The sequence below is a fragment of the Acomys minous genome, assembly GCF_964271855.1.
Source record: "Acomys minous genome assembly, chromosome: 7".
NCBI lineage: Eukaryota > Metazoa > Chordata > Mammalia > Rodentia > Muridae > Acomys > Acomys minous.
In genome coordinates this window covers 73,567,101-73,585,927 of record NC_140488.1, presented here as the reverse complement: position 1 = coordinate 73,585,927, position 18,827 = coordinate 73,567,101, and the positions used below count along the sequence as shown (strand labels likewise).

Here is an 18,827-nt window from a genome sequence, read left to right as displayed (position 1 = left end):
ACAGAGAAACCCTGGCTCAAAAAACAAAAACAAAAACAAAAAACAAACAACTAAAAACAACCAAAAACTAAGGCACAAACAAAACAAAACAACCACCCCCAAAAAACTACATGGGGGTGCGGCGGAGCAGACAACTGACAAGTTAGAGAGTTTTGTACCAATAAAGCAGAACTGCAGGCTAGAAACATGGCTCAATGGGCAAATATGCTGTCATGCAAACCTGGTGACCTCAATCCAATCTCTGGAACCCATATAAAGGTGAAAGGAGAAAATCAACTTCACCAAGTTGTTCTCTCTCTCTCTCTCTCTCTCTCTCTCTCTCTCTCTCTCTCTCTCTCTCTCTCTCTCCACACATACCACACCACATAATAATAAAAATAAAATAAAAACTTCATTCTCTGGCTAAGATAAAAAATTCAAGCGACACCACATGCTGGCGAGGATGTGGGGAGAGAGGAACACTCCTTCATTGCTGGTGGGAATGCAAACTAGTACAACCATTTTGGAAAGCTATCTGGCACTTTCTCAGAAAAATGAGAATAGGGCTTCCTCAAGACCCAGCTATCCCACTCCTTGGAATATACCCAGAAAATGCCCTACCACACAACAGGGACATATGCACAACCATGTTCATAGCTGCTTTATTCATAATAGCCAGAACATGGAAACAGCCTAAGTGTCCCTCAGTAGAAGAATGGACTAAGAAACTGTGGTACATTTACACTATGGAATACTACTCAGCTATTAAAAACAAGGAATTCCTGAAATTTGTGGACAAATGGATTGAACTAGAAATTATCATAATGAGTGAGTCCACCCAGAAGCAAAAAGAGACAAATGGTATATACTCACTTATATGGAGACACTAGTCCAAGGGACACATCCCATGAAAAACTTTACTTACCAGGAAAGTGGGTCAGAGGAGAGGACATCCTATTGAGACTTTAGGTGAGAGTAGCATGGAAGAATGGGGAAATAGAAGGATCCATAGAGTCCTGGAAACCTACAAGAAGAACTTTATGACAGGCAGATCTGGGTCCTGGGGTCCTCCTCAAACTAAGGCACCAGCCAAGGAGATTATAGGCAGTAAACTTCGAACCCCTACCCAGACCTAGCCGATGAACAGGATATTCTCCACCGTTGAGTAGAGAGTGAGATCTGACTCTCACACGAACTCTGGTGCCCCTTTTCTGACCATGTCCCTTGGATGGGGAGGCCTGGCGGCACTCAGAGAAAGGATAGCAAGTTACCAAGAAGAGACTCGATACTTTAAGAGCATATATAGGGGGAGGAGGTCTCCCTCAATCACAGACATAGGGGAGGGGAGAAGGGGGGAAGTGGGAGGGAGGGAGGAATAGGAGGATACAAGGGAAGGGCTAACAATTGAGATGTAATATGAATAAATTAATTTAAAAACTTTATTCTCAGCATCTGTCCCGATTCCCTGCTGGGTGGAGTCTCTCAGGGGACATCCATGTTGGGCTAGTATACACTTATAAAAAGTGAGTACATACCCTGTGTGTATTTCAGGGTCTGGGTTACATCACTCAGGATGACCCTTTCTAGTTCCATTCATTTGTCTGAAAAAAAAAATATGTACCACAGTTTTTTCATCAATTCTTCAGTTGAGGTGCATCTAGGTTGTTTCCAGATTCTGACTATTACAAACAAAGCTGATATAAACATGGCTGAGCAAGTGTCCTTGTGGTATGGTGGAGCATCTTTTGGGTATATTCCAAGGAGTGGAATAGCTGGGTCTTGAGGTAGAGCTGTTCCCAATTTTCTAAGAAAATGCCCAATTGATTTCCAAAGTGGTTGTACAAGTTTCCATTCCCACCAGCAATGGAGGAGTGTTCCCCTTTCTCCACATCCTCACCAGCATGTGCTGTCATTTGAGTTTTTGATCTTAGCCATTCTGATGGGTGTAAGATGGAATCTCAGAGTCATTTTGATTTGCATTTCCCTGATGACTAAGGAGGTTGAGCATTTCTTTAGGTGTTTCGTAGCCATTCAATATTCCTCTGTTGAGAATTCTGTTTAGCACTGTACCCCATTTTAAAATTGTGTCATTTAGTTTGTTGGTGTTTAATTTCTTGAGTTCTTTATATATTTTGGATATTAGTTCTCAGTCAGATGTAGCGGTTGGTGAAAATGTTTTCCCAATCTGTAGAGACTGCCATTTTGTTCTATTGACAGTGTCCTGTGCCTTACAGAAGATTTTCAGTTTCATAAGGTCCCATTTATTAATTGTTGACCTTAGAGCCTCAGCTGTTGGTGTTCTGGTCAGGAAGTTGTCTCCTGTTCCGATGAGTTCAAGGTTCTCCCCCACTCTTTCTACTAACAGATTTAGTGTGCCTGTTTTATGTTGAGGTCTTTAATCCAGTTAGACTTTAGTTTTATGCAGGGCAACAAATATGAATCTACTTGCACTTTTCTACATGTAGACATCCAATTAGACCAACACCATTTGTTGAAGATGCTCTTTTTTCCATTGTATGGATTTGACTTCTTTGTCAAAACTCAAGTATCTGTAGGTGTGTGGGTTGATTTCTAGGTCTTTGACTCAATTCCATTGATCAACTAGCCTATGCTGTAGTCTAGGTGGAGCGTGGAGAGTGGTATGGAAGAATGTGGAGATAGAGGGACCCAGAGGATTCTGGAGTCCCACAAGGAGACCATCAAGGCCGGCAGGACCCAGGGAGTTCTGCCCAGACTACTATACCAACCAAGGACAATGCATGCAGTAAACCTAGACCCCCTGTTTAGATCTAGCCAATGGACAGTTCATTCTCCATGGTTGTGAGGGGAGCAGGGACAGCCTCTGACATGAACTGTTGTGCCTCTGATTTGACCACTTCCCCTTGGTGGGGAGACCTGGCAGTACACAGAGGAAGGGTAAGCAGGTTATCTGGATGGGACCTGACAGGCTGTGGTCATATGGTGGGGGAGGAGGTCCCCTTCTGTCAGAGGTCTAGGGAAGGGGGAATAGGGCAAAGGGGGTGGGAAGATACAAGTGACAGGATAACAATTGGGATATAATCTCAATAAATTATATTAAATTAAAATAAAAAACTCTATTCTTGCAACTCTAAAAATAGTCTAAATGTTTAAACTAAAGAATAGAGATTGGGCCTGGCATGGTGGCCCACACCTATAATCCCAGCACTTGGGAGGCAGAGGCAGGTGGATCTCTGTGAGTTTGAGGCCAGCCTGGTCTACAAAGAGAGTCCAGGACAGCCAAGGTTACACAGAGAAACCCTGTCCTGAAAACAAACAAACAAACAAAGAAGAAAATAAAACAACAGAATAGATTGGCAGAATACATTAAAATAAACACGACCCAAATTATATTCAGAAATCTTAAAATTCAGTTTAAATATGACAATTCGGTAGTATTCTGAGGCCCTGGGTTCTATTCCTAGTGCCCCCCTGCAAAGTTTAAGTATAATGACATAGGAAGATTGAAAGAAAAGCATCACATTTACTCCCATGTAATTCTATCTCGTGTATAGACTGGTTTAAGCATCACCACAGTCAGAATATAGACTCCATCCACCCCCACAGAAATATTTGTAAATCTTTGTGTTGCACTGTTTACCACAGATGCCCATTTTCTGCCATCACTCCATCTCTCATCCATAGAAATCATTAGCATGATTTTCATTTCTCTTATTTTACCATTTAGACATGATATAAATAGAACCATGCAGTATATGACATTTTAATTTTATCGTCCTTAATTAGTATATAAACTAGTAGGTTTTAGTGTGACATTTTCACAAATAGGTATCATTCTACTTTGTTCTTATTTGTCCTCCTTACTGTCCTCTCTGCCATGCCCTCTTCTGCTGGTCTCTTCCTCCCCCAAGTAGTCCCTCCCTCTGTTTTCATGTTAGACATATTCTACTAACCTTCCCCCCCATTCCCTTTAGGCCTCTTTCTCTTTTACAAATCCTTGTTCCCATGACCTACATATATGTATATGCATGCATATACACACATATATACACTCATGCATATTTAAATTGAAATTTAGATTATATATGAGAGAAAACATTATATATATTTGGGTCTGGCTTGTTTCACTTAACATAAAGATCACCAGCTCCATTCTCTTTCCTGTAAGTGTTACAATTTCATTCTCTTTTACAGCTGAATACAACTCTTTATGTACACATGCCGCATTTTCTTTATCCAGTCATCTAACGATTGGTATATGAGCTATTGTGAAGCAGGCAGCTATGGACAAGGATGTGTTGATTTAGGGTGCTTTGGCTGTACCTACAGGGGTAGTAGTATATGTATCTGGGCCATATGGTAGTTGTATTTTCAATTTTTAAAAGGAACTTCCATACTGAATTCTGCATTGGCTGTAGCAGTTTATAGTCCCACAGATATGGTGATCCATATCTTCACCAGAATTTGTTTTTATTTGTTCTTTTGAGAGAAACCATTCTGAATGAAATAAGATAGAATTGTAAAACCGTTTTAATTTGTATTTTCCTGCTGGCTGAAGATACTAAACAATTTTTAAAAATATATTGAAAAAAAAGAAAAAAGAAAGAAAAAAAGAGTAACAGATGAGGAAAAAATTCATGAAAACAATGTTTATTAAAAATTGGGAAACAACACTGAAAAAAATATATATTGAATATTTGCAATTTTTTGGTGTGTATGTATAGATTCCCGTGGAGGGGTGTGGAGTGTAGTCAACCTTGGGTATCATTCCTTTCTAGCTGTGAACCCTGCATTGTTGAGTCAGACTCTCACTGGGATTGGGACTCAGGGATTTGGCTAGGATAGCTGGCCAGTGAGTGAGGCCCAGGGCTCTGCAGTGCTAGAACTGCACATGTATGCCACAATGCTTGGCTTTTTATGTGGGCACTGGGGGTGAAACTCAGGCCCTCATGTTTGCAATGGCAGTACTTATCAACTGAGCTAGCTCTCTAGTTCTGCACTTCTTTTGAGACAACCTATTTATTGGTTGGATTATTTTATTTCTATGTGTTTAAATTTTAGAGCTCCTTATAGATTGTAGCTATTAAGCCCCTATCTGGGGTGTGGTTGGGAAATGTTTTTCTCTCATCCCATAGGCTGCCTCTTCACACTGGTGATTATTACTTTGTTGTGTAGAGGCTTCATAATTTCATATAATCTCATATGGGGGCTATTTCTTGTGTTATTGGAGTCCTATTGAGAAATTTCTTGCACGTGTCCATATTTAAAATGTTTTCCTCTGGCAGTTTAAGGGTTTCAGACTTATCATTAAGGTCTGTGATCAATTCCTTATTAATTTTTGTACAAGATAAGCAATATGGATCTAGTTTCTTTCTTTGATAATATGGATATCCAGTTTTCTAAATATGACTTATTAAAGAGGCTGTCTTCCTTGCCCCCCCAATGCACTTTTTTAAATAGTTTGCCAAAGATTAGGTGGCTGTAGTTGTGTGAGTTTATTTTTGGGTCCCCAATTGTATTTGGTTGGTCTACGTTTCTGCTATTGTGCTAATGCCACACTGTGCTTGTTACTATAGCTCTGTAGCACAATTTTAGGTCAGATCTTTTGAGAGTGGCTATTTTTGATCAATATAACACCCTTTAGGTCTATCCAAGTTATTCCACACATCAACAGTTCATTGGTTTTTATTGCTGACTAGTATTCCATAGCATAGATGGATCATAATCCTTTTAACCATTTATACATTACAAGACTTTTGGGTTACTTCCAATTTGGGCTATGAAAGTTACACATTTATTTATAGTTTATGTGGATGTAAGTTTTTATTTCTCTGGGAACAATGCCCAGGAATGTAATTGCTAGATTATATGGTAAAAAATAGTTGCTTTTAAAAAAAGGGACAGACATTAATACATTCTTTGATTACTGTTTATATATCGTATCTTTAAAATGTTAATTTAAAATTTTAATTGGCAGATAATAGTAGTATATATTTATAGGCACAGTAGTGTTATAATCTGATACATGTACACAGGGTCTAATGATAAAATCAAGGTAATTAGCATTTTCATCTCCTTCAACATTCATTATATCTTTGTAGTGAGAGCATTCCAATCCCTCCCTTCCAGCTCTTTAGAAATACATAATAAATTGTTGTGAACTGAAGTCACCCTACCGTGCTGTTGTTGGCTGAACAAAGGAAGATGAAAAGCCTTGCTTTTCCAAACTCCTGCTGCAACATCTATTTTTATAGAAATTGAAAATGATGAAGATGAAGTATCAGTGAGGAGTCTGACTCGTGGAAGGAAGGGACTTAGTTCAAAGAAACTGGGAGAAATTATAAGTGAAGAATGAAAATAATGATGAAAAATATTTTTGTCACTAATTTGCTATACAGTTTCATATGAAACAGATTTTTAACTATATGTAATTCATCATTTAAGTTTTACCATTTTTAGAGCATTCATAAAGTAAAATAAATAAATATACACATATGTTTGAAACTGGTTCAGGGTAGTTTAGAACTAGAAGTGTAGCCCAAGGCTGAACCTGACCTTGAAGCCATCCTCCTGCCTCAGCATCTTGTGTGCCTAGATTTTAGGTGTGAGCTACAATGTCTGGTTAGAAGTTGAGTATAAATATGGACAGATGTATGGCTACCATAAGCTCATCAAAGCTACAAGTTACATGGTAGCTCATGAGACAAAGATGGGAGGGGGTCTGTTGCAGATGTAAGACCATCCTATTTTACATAGCAAATTCCAGACCAGTCAGGCATATGTACTGTAACCCCCAACTTTAGGGGGAAAAACCTAATAACTAGTTAAATCAATAAACACCAAAGTTGCTTGTTACCACTTTTTGAGCTACAACTGAAAAAGCCACTGTGGCGTCTTATGGCTAAATTGATTGGAGATCTGCAACCCTCAAGCTCCGAGGCCAATAAAGCCTTGAACAGTTGACATTGTTCACTGCCTAACAGAGGAAACGTTTGTGAAAATACTCACAACACTGTCTTTTCTCAATGGCTCAGTAGCTTGCTGATCGAAACATCTAGCTGCAAACATGGAGACTTGTACCTAGCAATCCATTTTCTGAACTGTGTTCTTACCAACAGGCCGATCTCAGCGCGGCTTGATCTGCTGTTTTGCTTATATCATATGGTATCAGAACTAATCTTAGCAGAAGACTTTCTTTTATGTGAATGATAGGAAACAAACAGAAGTGGTGCTACAATATTTAAAGTGCCGAGTAACTTGTTTGAAGCTCACGGTTTGTGTTGGAACACTGTTGTTTATACTTGCATGGCAGTTCAAAAGCAATGGTGAGGAAAAACTGCTGGCACCATGTACGGGTTAAGGCAGTAGTATCAAGTGTACCACTGAGAACTATATTCTTTTGCCATAAACTTATACTAAAAAAAAAAAAATCTAATTTTACCTGAGAATGTCTTTGTTGAAGTACTAAAGTTGTAGATTTTATTAAATCTTGCTGCTGGATTTGGTATTCTGTGCGACGGCATAGGAAGCATGAGGAGGTGCTTTGGGATAGAATGCTGTGCAAGGGTTGCCATGAGGAAAAGCTCTTCTGTGACTATGCAGTGGGGGTGACTAGCTGGCTTCCACCAGATACTGCTTTTGCCCGAGAGAACAACTGATGGATTATGATGATCCAATATTATGATTAAACATTTGGAAGCTGGCAAGTCTTTTCTAAAAAATGAAGGGAGCCTAAAAGTTTATGGTAAACAACTGACGTGTTTGTTGCCAATGATAACAAATTCATAGTTTTTAGTGAAACTATGATTTCTGAAAACTTGATTCTGCCACTGTAAGCTTCATGGCATTTCATAACCTAAGCTTCCCCCAGGGAATTCACTGGTGATATCAATATATTTCTTATGCTGCATGAAATCTGTGAACATTTTGAATGTTTTTATAACTCAATGAGCTGATATATTTCCAAATACCATGTATAAGGTGGGGGTCAAATATCCATTCAAAATACAAATGTAACCTAACAGTATATAAAAATTCACCAAGATTCTTTAAGGCTCCATACTGAATTAACATTAAAGAAATTGCCATCTGTAGAGTTTTGGTAAAGTCTCAAGGAATGCACATAATTATCAGAAAAGGTTATTAAAACACTCCTTTCTTTTCATACCTGTGAAGCTGTGTTTTTGCCATATAGTTTAACTAAAACAATGTCAATATACTTTGAAAGAAGACGCAGGTAGGGTAAATGAGCTGTCACCTACTAAGGCAGATAATAAAGAGACAGGTGGAAGTCTGTAACACTAGGATTTCATAAGTCCTAGAAAAGAGCTCTTTTTAATCAAAACAGGCTATGTACAGTAGGACAGATTAGATTTATTATTCTTATTTTAAGTACATTTCAAATATCTTAAAATAAGAATATAACTGACCTGCCAGGCACGGTGGTGCACACCTGTAATCCCAGCACTTGGGAGGCAGAGGCAGGTGGATGGATCTCTGTGAGTTCGAGGCCAGCCCGGTCTGGAAAGTGAGTCCAGGACAGCCAAGGCTATACAGAGAAACCCTGTCTCACACACAAAAAAACCCCAAACCAATATACATACATACATACATACATACATATATATATATATATATATATATACACACACATACATACACACATGTCTATATCTATGTCTATATATCTGGCCATCTAAAGCAAAACTCAATAACAATGCATCAAAGAGGTTTTTAATAGCATTAAAAAGAAGTATGTGAATCGGGCATGGTGGTGCACACCGGTAATCCAGCACCAGGGGAGGCAGAGGCAGGCAGATCGCTGTGAGTTCAAGGCCAGCCTGGTCTGCAAAGTGAGTTCATGACAGCCAAGGCTACACAGAGCAAACCCTGTCTCAAAAACAACAACAACAACAACAACAAGTATGTGACTGTGATAATACAAAGGAAAGGAGGAATGAAAGAACATTGCTGTAAGGTATGTGAAGTAAAGTATTTGAAAGTAAACTCTCACTTAAAAATTCATGCTGGGGCCAGGAAGATGCCTCAGAAACTAAGAGTGATTGCTACCAAGCCTGATGACTTGTGTTCAATCCCCAGAACATACATGGTTGATGGAGAGTACGGACTTTCCTAACTTGTCTTCTTGAGTTCCATATGTGCGTGCACCATGACACGTACACACCACGTAAACACACACACACAAACACACACTAAATAAAATATAATAAAATTTTGCTTTAAAACCAATCAATATAAAAAAAATCAATACAAATTACGGCTAGTAAGCAAGCAATGAGATAAAATGGAATCCCAAGAAGTCTTCATCTGTATCCCACCTTCCGACTTGCTGCCTAACTGTCTCGTCTGGGCTTCACCCCTTTCTTTTGAATTCAGTTTAGCATGCATGCGGGCCTAGGTTCCATCTCTAGCACCACATGGCAAAAAGGAAACAAACAAAAACCAAATCATATATTAAAAAAAAAAAAAAGGATAGAGCCAGGCTTGATAGTGCATGCTTTTAATGCTAGTATAGGCTTACAGACAGGAGGATCAAAGGAGGCAGGCAGATCTCTGTGAGTTTGAGGCTAGTCTGGTCTACATAGTGAGTTCCAGGACAGTCAGGGATCTGTGTAGAAACCCTGTCTCAAAAGATAAAAGGAGGGAAGGAATGAGGCAGGGACACAGAACAGATGACAGAAACAGAAAATAAACAGGAAGATGGATATAAAGCTAAATTTATGAACTGTTTCAAGTACAACAGCTAAGAGGCAGAAATTATCATACTTGATTATGAAAGCATCAGTAGACACTGTTTATATAAATCCACTATATATGAAGATGTTAATATATTCAAAGTAAAAGGAGAAAAAGAGATTCATCATGCAAGCAATAATAAAGAAATGTGTGGCAATATTTAAATGGGATGAAGTAGAATTCAAAACAATGATGATAACCAGAAATAAAGAGGGATATTTCATAATAATAAAGGTGTCAATTCATAAGAAGACATAACAACCCTCAGTGTGTCTGTATCTAATAACAAACTTTCAAAAGTATATGAAGCCTAGATAGAACTTATAAGTACAGAAATCCAAAATCATGCTTGGAAATTTCAGCTCTGAGTAACTGACAGAACAAGCACTGAGAGTTCACTAGTGATAGAGAAGATATAAACTATACTCACAAAACTTAGCTGATAATGATGGACATGTCATTCAAATAACAGCAGACCACATATTCTTTAGATTATAGTTAAACATTTTCTAAATCACATGCAGCCCTTACATTTTTTTCAGTAAACATAAAAGAACAGAAATGATACAGAGCATGTTCTCTGGTAACAACAATGTTACATAAAAATGAAAAAAATAAGGGTGAGCAAGTGGCTAACAGCACCTGTTGCTCATCTCTTGCAGAGGACCTGGGCTCAGTTTACAGCACACACATGGTGGTTCACAACCACTGAAACTTCAGACTGTAAGAGGCAGAGGATCAGGGAGATTGCTGCAAGCCTGTTGTCTCCCAGTAGTATAAAAAGCTGTACCCATAAAGTCTCAAAACACGACAGCCCACACATGAGCTGAACGGGGACAACAGTAGACATGCAAACATTGGCATGATGGTGGAAAGCCCACAGGGCCTCAGCCCTACACAAAGAATGACAGGTAACTAAGGAATGCGGAGAGCAGGAGAAATAGTGTTCCCTAGGGAAGAGCACACCAACTGGGTATCTAACAGCAAATGGTCAGCTCTGAAAACATATGTACAAGTAACATTATATGGACTGAGCAGGTTGTATTTAGGAATATGTATGTATGTATAAATATCTATATGAAAAATACATATTCACATATATACATACACTTATACATGTAACAACAATTAATGTAAAAGAGGCAACAAATTTAAAAGAGAACAAAGGGAGTATATAGACTGATTTGGAGGGAAGAGAGGGAAGGAAAAATGATATATTATAATCTGAAAATAATAAAAATATTTTTAAAAACATATGGAAAAGCCTTTAAATATTTGAGAATCAGTTAAAAATAAAGCCTTATATTTTAAGATAAGTCATATGTTAAAGGAGAAAATATTTTGCATCACATGAAAATTAAAAAACAAATAGAGCAAAACTTGTGAGAAGCAGCTAAATTGGTGCTTACATAGAGATCTTTAGCTCATAATGCTCATATTAGAAAAAAAGCATAAAAAATCAATGAGCTAAGGTTTGCTTTGTATTGAGACAGGTTCTAACTATGTAGCTTGGTCTGAAACTTGCTGTGTAGACCAGGCTAGCCTCAAACTCAAAGATCCACTTGCCCTGCCTCCTAAGTATAGGGATTAAAGGCTTACTTCTCACCTGTCCTAATAAGCTACATTTCTATTCTAAGAAACTGGGAAAAGAACTAAAAACAACAAAAGAAAGCACAAGGGAGAAAATAACAAGTGAAGTCTATGAAATAAAAAGCCAGTTCTCTGAAAAAGCAAAAAGCACCACAAGCTTGATGTTGTGACACACACCTTTAATCTCACCATTTGGGAGATGGTGGTAGGAATTCAAGGTCATCCTCAGCTACACAGGGAGTCCCAGGTTAGCCTAGGTAGGCTATGTGCAGCCTTGCCACACATACACAAAAGGTAAACTGCTTGCCAGGCAAGCATGAAGACCTTATTATCTCTCTGGTAGTACCATGTAAAAGCCATCATGTACTGACAATCCATCGTTGGGGAGGCAGAGACAGGAGGATATCTGGGACTCACTGGCTAGCCAGCCTAGACAATCAGCAGATCAAAGGTTCAGTGAGAGGCCCTGTCTCAAAAGAAGGTGGGAAGTAATTGAAACAAACAAACAAACCACAAGGCAACAGGAAGCTAGGTGTGATGGCGCATGCCTGTAATCTCAGCACCTGGGAGACAGAGGCAGATGGATCTTTGTGAGTTCTGAAGAGGTTCAGACCTGTCCTATTTTTCTGGTCACCAGTGTTAGGTTGTCTATTTGAGTTTTCTGTGTTTAGCAGAATGTTAAGCACTCACCTAGCTGGCCGCCTTTCATTGAATAAACAACTAAGGAAGCAGGTATTTGAGTACATGACAGCATTCACATAGAGAAAGTTCTCTTTTTAAGTTGGGAGAATGGAAATGTAGTGTAGTCTTGCTGGGAACATAAGTCAGCCCTGGGACCCAAACCCTGAGAAACCCATCCATCCTAAGGAACATTCTGTGTTGCCATGCAAGGAAGGGATCTGAAAAAGCAAGCCCAGTGCAGATTCGACAGGCATTCTGGGCTGGCTCTTTGGACACAACCTTATGAAACCAGGCTAGATAGGCAATTGTGGAATAAAGAGACATCACAAATGAGAAAGCGTGAGAGAACCAGAGTATGCATGCATGACTGGGCCCTGAAACTCTGCCATGGGGAAAGCCCAAACATGACAGGAACCCATGAAAAGGCCAGTACATTGACAATAGCACTATTACATGGAAAATCTGTACAGGGCTTGCTTTTTTCAGTCTGAGATCCAAAATGCTCCAGAGTCTAAAACATTTTAGTGTTTATCTTATACCAGAAGTGGAAATGACCACACCTTCATTGTTTCATGCAAAAAAAGATCATTAAAATAGTCTGTAAAGTTATCTTCACACTATATGTAGAGGCTGTAGTTGAAACAAATGAATTGTGTTTAGATTCCTGTTCCATCTCCAAGACATCCCATTATTTCTATACAGTTGTTATAAAAATCTCACCCCTAATCCCCCCAGGTCCCCAAAATCCCAAATCTGTAATACTTCTGCTCACAACCCTTTTGACTAATGTTCTAGAAGTATACCTGCACCTTTTAACTTGGTTGTATGACTTCACAAGTTTATCCCCTTAGCAATCTATCTTCTACTTTCTAAGAAAAAGCTTTCTCAATTAAAAGCATTAGATTTATTTATCTTCCATGTATGTGTGTTTCTGACTGCATGTATGTACTCTATGCACACCACATGCATGCCTGGTACTTGCAGAGGTTAGAAGATGGCGTCAGAGTCCCTGGACCTGGAGTTACAGGCAGTGGTGAGCTACCATGTGTGTGCTGGAAACCAAACCTGCTCTCTAAGAACAGCAAGTGCTTTAAAAACCACTGAACTATTTCTCCAGCCCCAAATGTTTTCTAAAAACCAAATCCATCTTTTTTTTTTCCGGAGGAAAAAAAATAGGCCCATGACCACAGCACTTAAGGTTCTTCATATTTAGTCACAGGTCCCACTAAAGCTCCAAGTGTTCTTATTCTCTTACATAGTCTGCGCCACACACATAGCACACTTCTCACTGGCCTTTCCGGCTTCTGTCTCTTTCGTGTACTCTATAGACCTTTCTCTTCATCACTTGGCAAACTCTGAATCAATCTTGATTATCCAGTCTAAAGTTTCAGGGTCTCCCTGGTTTGGCCTGGAACTTGCTATGTAGGTAGCTCAAGCTGTCCTTGAACTTGTGATTGTTATGCCTCCGACTGCTGAGTGTTAGAGGATCACAACCACATGCCACCGCTCTCAGCTCAACTGTATGCTCTGTTGAAAGAGTTCCCCCCCCCACACACACACCTTTGCTCCCAGCCTATCCTGGATTTGAACACGCTGCTTTGTTGCCTTAATTAGAAGGTAGTAGTTGTGAGGACACTGAATTCAGATCTGAAAATGTCCTGGCAAGTAGTAGGTGGGGGCAGGGGGCATGAATAATTGTTAAATGAATAAGGGAGTAAAGGAATAGCTTTAAAAGGCTTGGTTGATTTAGGCCAAAGGGTTTTGAAAATCAAGGGGATTGCAGCTAGATCTAGGAAGACAGCACAGAAGTGGGGAAAGGGCCTTTGGTGGTGGTGATGGTGATGGTGGTGGTGGTGGTGGTGGTGGTGGAGGAGGAGGAGGAGGAGGAGGGGGGGTTATCCTAGGAGATGGAAGAACAAAGTCCAAGAATGAGAGCTGAGATAGTGTGGAGGTCAGCTGGGCCCTAGCTGACTGTTGCAATAGCGTGACCTTGTGATTGTGCTCACTGTATTTCCAAGTCCCCCTTTGGCTCCGGGAGAGCAGGGTATATTGTACTCCCTTCAAAGTAGATGCATATCTCCATAGTCACTGCTCTGACTATCTTCTGGTTACTTTGGAAAAAGAAATTATGTGGAAGGCTGTTTTGCTTTCATGTGTATCTATGCATCCTTGGTATGTCTGGAACCCATGGAGGCCAGAAAAGTGTCAGATCCCACACAACTGGAGTCATAGACAGCTTTAAGTCACTACAGGGGGGATCTGGGAACTGAACCTGGGTTCTCTGCAAGAGCAATCAATGCTCTCAACCTCTGAGCTATCTCTCCAGCCCCCACTTTTTGATTTTCCTGAGACAGGGTCTCTTCAATGGCCCGGTCTGGTCTGGAACTTGCTATGTAGCCCAAGTTAGCTTCAAACTGCCAGTCCTCCTTCTTTCGTGGCTAGACTGCTGAGATTATATAGGTGTGCGCGAACATGCCTGTCTGGTCTTGGAGCTCCTACTCTGCTCTGTGTTATCACCATCTGCACCGGCACAGCTCCCCATGCACGTTGTCCCTCTCCATCCGCACGAGATAGGGATAAGGTCTTACTGACCTTTGCATCTTTTAAGGCACTGAGAGTTAGTACAGCTCCTAGCAAATAATGGATACACAGGAAATATTTTTTTTAATCTACCATTTGTTGATCCAATTGCAGAGGACCACAGGATATTTGTGTGCAACTGTGTATTGTGACACAAAACTTATATATGCGCTCATGCTGTGTGCTGTATTTTTGGCAATTTTCATTAAAATAATATCTCATTCTACCTGAAGACTGTCATTTCAATTTTCTTCTTTGTTCCATCTTGGATGACTCATATTTTTTATACCAGAAGAATATGACAGAAGGGATTCACAAAGGGTTTGGACAGATATATGAATGACAGAGTCATAAACATCTGGGTATAAGAAGCGTGGAACATGCGAAAGGAAAGTAAGAACTTGCATTTCTGAAACGTCTATTAGGTGACACGAACTGTGTCTCAGGCACTTGACATGCATTACATCTCATTTATTCTTGCAGAATGAGTCCATATAAAGACAGAGCCTCTCAATCTATAAGGCTAAACCCACATCTGTTCACGCACATAGCTTCTCCAGGTACCAGAGGCAATATTCGTGTTTAATAAAATTTTATCACTCTTTTAATACAGATGAATCATTAGATTTGCTTTTGCGTCTGAGGAACATAACACTCACTCTCAATTCAGACTACTACAGCTTACGGCTGCTTTCTCACATAACTTGATCAGGTTTTGGCGTCCCAGTGCTCTAAATTACAATGCAATCTGAGATATTCCCACAGCAATAACAGCAATTACATTTGTTCACAGCACTTAGCTTTATATTTCATTAAGCTTCCAAATACTGAATAAAGGTAAGTCAAGTCAAGAAAAGAGACTTCCATTAACCCTGACACTAGCAAATTGTCTCAAATTATAGCGTGCCTTCTATTTGTATTCTAGACATATTGAGTGGTTTCTCTGAGTTACATATTATACCTCACCTATGGTATGAAGAGAATTGGAAGGAAATTAGTTTAAGTTACTTCTAATTTAAGAAAAAAAAAAGAATAGTGACTCCACAAAGCATAATGTGCTCAAGTACACAGTGATACATGTGGCAGAAATCCTAACATTAAAGCAAAGCACTATCCCTGTCTTTGGGAAAGAGATAGAGAAAGCGAGGCTTCACAGACTGTTTTGCTCTTTTGAGTCAAACAGTCTAAGGTCTGTGGCTAGATCCTCATCTGTTATAGCATACTCCCTGCCCGGGGTGGAAGTAGGTGGGAGGAGATGGGGTACACCTTTGCAATAGTCATTCTCAACACACTCACAGGTCCCAGACAGCTTTTGTTACTTGTTTTTGGGAAAACTAAAACAGACACCTCTGCTTTGTTACAGCCATCTCGTATGACTAGAGAAAATGGCAAGGGTTCAGATGACACATTTCAACTCAGATGGTCCAGCCCCAGTCTCTGAACCTCTAATTACTGGAAACCCAGCAGACCAGGCTTTCTTGTGATGCTGCCTTCCGAACTTTACGGAAGTCAAAGACAAGCAAGAGAACAGGATGACCACCAAAGAATATGTGTCACATCTCACCTGTGACAACCCTAAAACACTCCAAAACCTAGCTTATACATTTAAAAACTAGTCCCTTCCCTTTTGAGACTAGGGGCTGAAAATATGCACATATTCCAAAGAGTTCTTTGTGTGAACAGGTGACCCCTTCCCACAGTCTCTGTAATTAATTGAGAAATTAAAGTTGGTTGGCCTTTGAGAGCTTTTGTAAAAAAAAAAAAAAAGGCAGAAGGTCTTGGCTATTTTGGAACAAGAGACCACTATTCTGCCAAAACAGTGTGTTATTGTTATTGAAGTGTCTCTCAACAAAACGGTATTGAGTGGTGAGGACGTGATTTTGATTAGGTGGAATGACTCAGCTCTTCCCCTTAGAGAAGAGAGGACTTGTCAGAGCCTTACTTACCTCATGATCTGGGATCTCAGAGGATAGTGTTTTCCCTAGGATGACCCCGGTCAAGTATGTCCAGCAACGAGCCGTGTTGGCAAGGTTATAGCCTCCTGTGTCCATCAAGAATTGTGAAGTTAGGAAAGGACAGTCACAGAACAACAGGAGAAGGAGGGGGTAAGGAAGGAGAGAAAACTGTTTTAATAGAATGGCTAAAAAGACAACTCCAACTTGCAGAATTCTACTTAAACATCACTTAATGATATTTGTAAACCACCTAGTGGGCCGACCTTAGGGGGACCAGTCAGATCATGCATAGAGTGGAACTTGGAATTTCAAGAGCAACACAGATTACGGAGGCTCTCATCTTCCAGCAAATATGCACCCTAGGAAGCCAAGCACCTCCGATCCACCAAGAGACATTAGCAAGACTGAGAACCCTGGAACCCAGATGGCTGGAGGTGGCCCATCCAATGTGATAGTTTCTCAGATGAATTTTGCAACAATTCTATAAAGTGACAGTTGGCTACGATTTGTATTTTAAAGCTATTGGCAGATCTAGTCCTAAAGGCATCCAGGAAAAAGAAAAGGGAAGTGCTGACAGAAACAGACTTCCTTCTTTTGATATCAGCATTCCTTTTCACCACAAAATGCAAGCCTGGTGGCAGAGATCAAAGAAAGTGAGCCGAGGAAGGGGCTGATGATTGACATCCTGACCCATCCTGTCAGGGCCTGTCAGTCACCCAGCAGCCATATTGCACTGGTTAATAATCAGCATATTTTTACGCTGAATGGATGTGCTTTGCCATGCAAACATTAGGACACTGGCCTTTAGCTAAATTCCAAGAGGAAAAGGGTAAAATGGAATGATTTCCTAACCTCGGAGCAGACCAAGGGGAATAAAATTGGCTCTATTTTAGGAAGGGTGACCATATGCATTATCATTCAAAATGATATGCTTTTAAGAGAAATAGAGGATACTATTCATTGTTACATTGAGCTAACATATATAAACTGGGACATGCCATTAACTTTTCTTAAGCTTTCCTACTATTTGAAAGGTCAGGGAAGCTATGGTTTCTGGAGAGCGTCATTCAGGCCTCAGTGGGACTGCTCTGAAGAAGCTTAAGAATGGAGCCACCACTACTAATTGTCTATGTGTTAAGAGCAGAGGGTTCCAGCTGGATATTACTTTAACCATCCCTAGTGTGCAAAGTTAGTCTAGAAGTCAGACATATCTAGCATAGTTATTTAAGAAGAATCACTATAGGTTTTGCTTGAGGAGTATGCTATCTCTAGTATACACATATTATTTGATTGGAAAAAATTCACTTATGTACAGGCACTTTCAAGAGTGCACATATTAAGGCCAGCCTGGTCTACAAAGCAAGTCTAGGGCAGCCAGGGTTACACAGAGAAACCCTTTTCTGAAAAACTTAAAAAAAACCAGAATGTACATATTGCATAAAAAGGGTTATACTTACATTAAGAGCCCAGCTTTAGGTTACAAAAGCAAAAGAGCTTGAGCTAATACTAATAGGTTCTTCAAGAGAAGGCTGTAGCCTCAAACAAAAGTTAAATTCTTAGAGATGTCTGTTGTAGAAAGGTCTTTCCCCTCTTGCTGGATCTGTATCATAATCAGCATCCTTAGTGTTGTTAAGGAAAGTAATATGCCATGCAATGCTTATCAACTTTATCTTTTTTTTTCCCTAGAGATGAAGTTAATAAATTTCTTGCCAGCTTTTCATAAGAGAGTGTCTCTTGTAAGCAGTTTTAATTTTGATCCCCCTGGGGTTTGACAATGTCAAAGGACTAGGTTGGCGTACTTGTGCTGTATGCACGTCCCCCCCCCCTGTTTTACATAAGGCCTTCCCAGATTTTACCTGGACTTGGGTCTTACAAGAGAATGATAAAATCAAACATTAGCTTGTTCATCATATATGCATTTAAATTCTTTACAAAGATTTTACGTGTGTAAGTATTTTGCCTCCATGTATGTATGTATACCATGTACATGCAGGGGCCCAGAGAGGCCGGAAGAGGGCATTAGATCCCCTGGAACTAGAGTAATGGAAGGTTGTGAGCTGCCGGACGAGGGATGGGATCTGGACCTGGGGCCTTTGCCAGGAGAGGCAAGTGCTCCTAGCTACTGAGCCATATATATGGACTGTCTAGTTCATTTTTGACACAGGCTCTTGTGTAGCTCATGCTAGCCCTCAACTCCTGATCTTCTTGAGTCTACCTACCAACTGCTGGGATCATAGGCATGTGCCACCGTGCCTGGTGAAATATATATGTGCATTTTAAGCTCAAGCTTCTTAACCATATTTTAAT

The 18,827-nt window shown here is 39.9% G+C and overlaps 1 protein-coding gene across 2 annotated transcripts in view; it reads right to left on the bottom strand.

Moving 5' to 3' along the window:
* Positions 1 to 18,827, bottom strand: part of HDAC8 (histone deacetylase 8) — a 219,579-nt gene that overhangs the window by 104,639 nt on the left and 96,113 nt on the right. For both annotated transcript variants that reach the window (XM_084788813.1, XM_084788812.1), the window contains exon 9: positions 16,512 to 16,606. In XM_084788813.1, coding sequence (XP_084644939.1) covers positions 16,512 to 16,606 — 95 coding nt within the window. The remainder of the gene's footprint in view (positions 1 to 16,511; positions 16,607 to 18,827) is intronic.